Source organism: Phaseolus vulgaris, chromosome 8 (genome assembly GCF_051622355.1).
Source record: "Phaseolus vulgaris cultivar YP4 chromosome 8, ASM5162235v1, whole genome shotgun sequence".
Classification (NCBI taxonomy): domain Eukaryota; kingdom Viridiplantae; phylum Streptophyta; class Magnoliopsida; order Fabales; family Fabaceae; genus Phaseolus; species Phaseolus vulgaris.
This window is the reverse complement of record NC_143505.1, coordinates 15,068,982-15,072,777: the sequence shown is the minus strand read 5'-3', so window position 1 is coordinate 15,072,777 and position 3,796 is coordinate 15,068,982. Positions and strand designations below refer to the sequence as shown.

Sequence of the window (3,796 nt, the reverse complement as noted above, 5' to 3'; positions counted from 1 at the left end):
AAAAAGAAAAAGGGAAAAAAAATACTTTAACCAATTAAATTATTGCTGGAAAAAGATATGAAGAAAAAGGAAAGTAGCCTCAAAATAAGGTCTCACAGAGAAAAAAAAGAAAGAGACAAAGCAAGGAAGTGAAAAGAAGCTTAAGTTACTTTGACAGTAATATCTGGTTAAGAAACTACTGCACCTGTAAGTCCAGCACATAATTCTCCACACTCCTTGCCCTCCCTCTCCATAAGTACCCCCTTCCCTTCTCACTTTCCATCCACTCTCAAATCAACAAAACCAACACTCCTCCACTCTCTCTCTCTCTCTCTCTCTCTTGCAATGGCTGCCATTGTTTTCCTATACATTGCTTCATTGGCCTCTCTTTTTGTTTCAACAAGTGCAAGAATACCTGGAGTTTACACCGGTGGCTCCTGGCAGAGTGCTCATGCCACTTTCTATGGTGGCAGTGATGCCTCTGGAACAATGGGTAAAACCCTGCTCTTCCTCTCATTCTTCATCATCCCCCATTACATCTCACCTCTGTTTTTCTCTGTTTCCTCTGTTTTTCTCTGTTTCTACTACCCTTATGTTTATCAACAATTTTCATGTTGCATTTCAATTTTGTACTACTCTCTTAAAACCATTTTGATTCCAAACCAAACTATCATTCTTTTACCCATCAAATTTTCCTCTTTTATGACTAATTTCCCAAACCCATTCACCTTTCTCCTTAATTTTTCCCAAAAGTGTTCTCTTTCGTCCTTTTCTTGATTCAAGCCTTTAAATTATGCTCAAAGCGGCAATTTTTTTTCACAACTCTCTTTGATAAAGAGAAAAACTACACATGAATGCAGCTAATGTAACCACAATTGTAATGTTAGAACCACAAAAACCTTGATATTTCTGTCACACACAATTGAAGTTACATACAGTGTTTTAAAACCTTACCTCAAACTCAAAACCTCTTACACAACTAAAATCATCCATTTCCTCCCACCCAAATCTGTAAAATCTCAACCCAATCACCCTCCAGTGAGAAAAACAAAACAAAACCTCATACCCTTCTTAAAAATCTCCACAACATAACTCAAACAACCAGCAAAATTCATTTTTTTTAATTTTCAACACAACCCTTAAACGATTTTCTTCTTTTTGCTACTTCAGGTGGTGCTTGTGGGTACGGGAACCTGTACAGCCAAGGCTACGGCGTGAACACGGCGGCACTGAGCACAGCACTGTTCAACAACGGTTTGAGCTGCGGCGCGTGCTTCGAGATCAAGTGCGACCAGGATCCGCGGTGGTGCAACCCCGGCAACCCTTCGATCTTGATCACCGCCACCAACTTCTGCCCTCCCAACTTCGCTCTTCCCAATGACAATGGCGGCTGGTGCAACCCTCCTCGCCCCCACTTCGACCTCGCCATGCCAATGTTCCTCAAGATCGCCCAGTACCGCGCCGGAATCGTCCCCGTCGCCTTTCGCCGGTAAGTCCCGCCACCCTTCTTGTGAGTACCTTAATTGGGTGCTTTCAAGTTTTCTCCTTTGAATGTGTTTTCACCGTTTGGGTGCCAAGAAAATGTAGGAAAACCGTGAGAATATTTAATTATTAAAAAATCAGAAAAAAAAAAGTTTACGCTGAAAAGCTCATAAATATTTTTAAAATTATTCAAACATTATGTTTAAAATTACAACCTAAACTTATAATTGTTTTTCTTTTAATCTTTTAAGTTTTTGACTAAGTAAAATAAAATGTTTTCTATAATAATATCCCAACAAACATTTAAGAGTTTTAAAGTTGGCAATAATTTAATCAATAATGAGATGATAACGTTATTTATTTTTGTGTTTATAAATATACTGTGCAGACGTATTAAACAATATAATTGAAAAAATGAACGTGAAATGAATTTTATATTTGTGATATTTTTACTTTTACTTTTGCTATTGAGTTCTTATGTGTGTTTACACCATGGAGTTTTTTAATGACTTAATATCTAAAGTTTTATTTTCTCTTTCTATTAGAAAAGAAACAATTGTTGAAGATGAGCGTTAAAACTGCTACAAGTTCCCATCATAGAGTTGAATTCTACTAAAACCATGAATTTGCATTCTTTACACAAATATTCAGAACTCTTTTCATGTTTTCTTCCTTGTGCCCTCATTTTCTTGGGAAAACAAACAAAATCTTCTATCAGAACCTCTACAGCAGTTTTTATCAGAATCCCCAGTCAGATATTTTGTCCACTACACAGCACAAACCAACACAAACCAGTTGTGCCTTCAAACAAGTTGCAATGCATCTTATAAGTTAGGTTGCATTCATGTTCCCTTTCATGAGTTATCATCAAATCTACACAAAATTAAACACATATAACACTAATTTTGTGTGGGTGAAGACACCATAAAACGGTCACAAAAGCTTTTAATTGACACTAATCAAATACATGATTCATTGGTAACTATTAAACTTTTAGTTAATTTTGTGAAAGAGGTTTTAATTTGAACACTATTTGTAAGAATAATGTGTTGTCAGTTCTACAAGATGACACCATTACCAAATCTGCAAATTCCTCACTACTTCAAGAGCATGTTAGTAAAACCAACCCCCAAAAAAAATTATTAAATTCCAGAAAATCAGGGGCTAAAGTTTGAAGTCCGATACCGATAAATTAAACTTACCAAAAATAGAATCACAGCAATATAACAAAAAAAAATCATTTTATTAGTTTAATAAATAAATTATTTACAATTTGAAAGAAAAGTATGAAATTAAAATAATGAATGATTTGATTTGTGGGTGCAGGGTGGCATGCAGAAAAACAGGGGGCATCAGATTCACAATCAACGGTTTCCGTTACTTCAACCTGGTGCTGATCACCAACGTCGCGGGTGCAGGGGATATCGTGCGCGTGAGTGTTAAAGGAAGCAAAACCGCGTGGCTGAGCATGAGCCGTAACTGGGGGCAAAATTGGCAATCCAATGCAGTTTTGGTGGGCCAGACCCTCTCTTTTAGGATTACCGGCAGTGACCGTCGCACCTCAACCTCTTGGAACGTGGCACCACCTAATTGGCAGTTTGGACAAACCTTCACGGGCAAGAATTTCAGAGTCTAAAAAAAAGGAAAATAACAATACTCTTAATATTTTTGAGTCGTTTGTTTGTTTCAGTTTCTTCCCTGCTTCTAACTTTCCTCTATTTTCCTGGGAAAGTTTTGGATTAGGGTTAGGTTAAAAAAAGTTAAAATATAGTTTTAGGAAGGTTATTTATATAATAATAATAATAATTAATATAAATGTAAGTGGGGGGTGTTTGCATTAAATGTGAATTATTTAATGTATGGGCAATGTTGGTATATTAATTACCCAACATTAGCAACTCCTTTTTTTTTCTTTGTTTTGTTTATTATAAGTGTGAGGGAGCTGAGGAGGTTGCAAGGAGGAACATGTAACCCGCAGCTCTGGCTTTCTTTATTGACATAAATGTATTATCATATAAAAATATAAATAAAAGAATATTTCAGTTGCTATAAATGCTGCTTTAATAAATGGGGTTCTGTTTTATTTATTTAATGTTTTTCTCTTTTTGGTACAATAAACAATTTTCAAGTTATGATTTCATTTAAATTCAGATATGTAAACTACATATTATCCTTCCTTGTGGCTTAAATGGCTTCAGCTGTAGATGTTCAAGGTTGAATTGTGAGGCTTCTTGATAATTTTAGGAGTTTAAATTTTGTGATTATTTTAATAAATTTTAAACAATTCTCATATTATTTTAAATAATTTTAAATATAATTTAATCTTATAAAATTA

At 35.2% G+C, this 3,796-nt stretch overlaps 1 protein-coding gene across 1 annotated transcript; it reads left to right on the top strand.

Annotated features, from left to right (window-relative positions):
* Window positions 1-246: 246 nt before the first annotated feature.
* On the top strand, window positions 247-3,514 carry LOC137825553 (expansin-A4). Its single transcript, XM_068631245.1, has 3 exons — window positions 247-472; window positions 1,150-1,468; window positions 2,788-3,514. Exons 1-3 carry the CDS (start codon window positions 325-327, stop codon window positions 3,095-3,097), a joined length of 777 nt encoding a protein of 258 aa, XP_068487346.1. The 5' UTR covers window positions 247-324; the 3' UTR covers window positions 3,098-3,514.
* Window positions 3,515-3,796: the final 282 nt, after the last annotated feature.

Excerpts from the sequence above, each read along its gene's own strand:
- LOC137825553 (XM_068631245.1), top strand. The coding sequence starts at position 325 with ATGGCTGCCATTGTTTTCCTATACATTGCTTCATTGGCCTCTCTTTTT. Across the intron at positions 473-1,149 it reads TGATGCCTCTGGAACAATGG|GTGGTGCTTGTGGGTACGGG; the intron begins GTAAAACCCTGC and ends TTGCTACTTCAG. Across the intron at positions 1,469-2,787 it reads GTCCCCGTCGCCTTTCGCCG|GGTGGCATGCAGAAAAACAG; the intron begins GTAAGTCCCGCC and ends TTGTGGGTGCAG.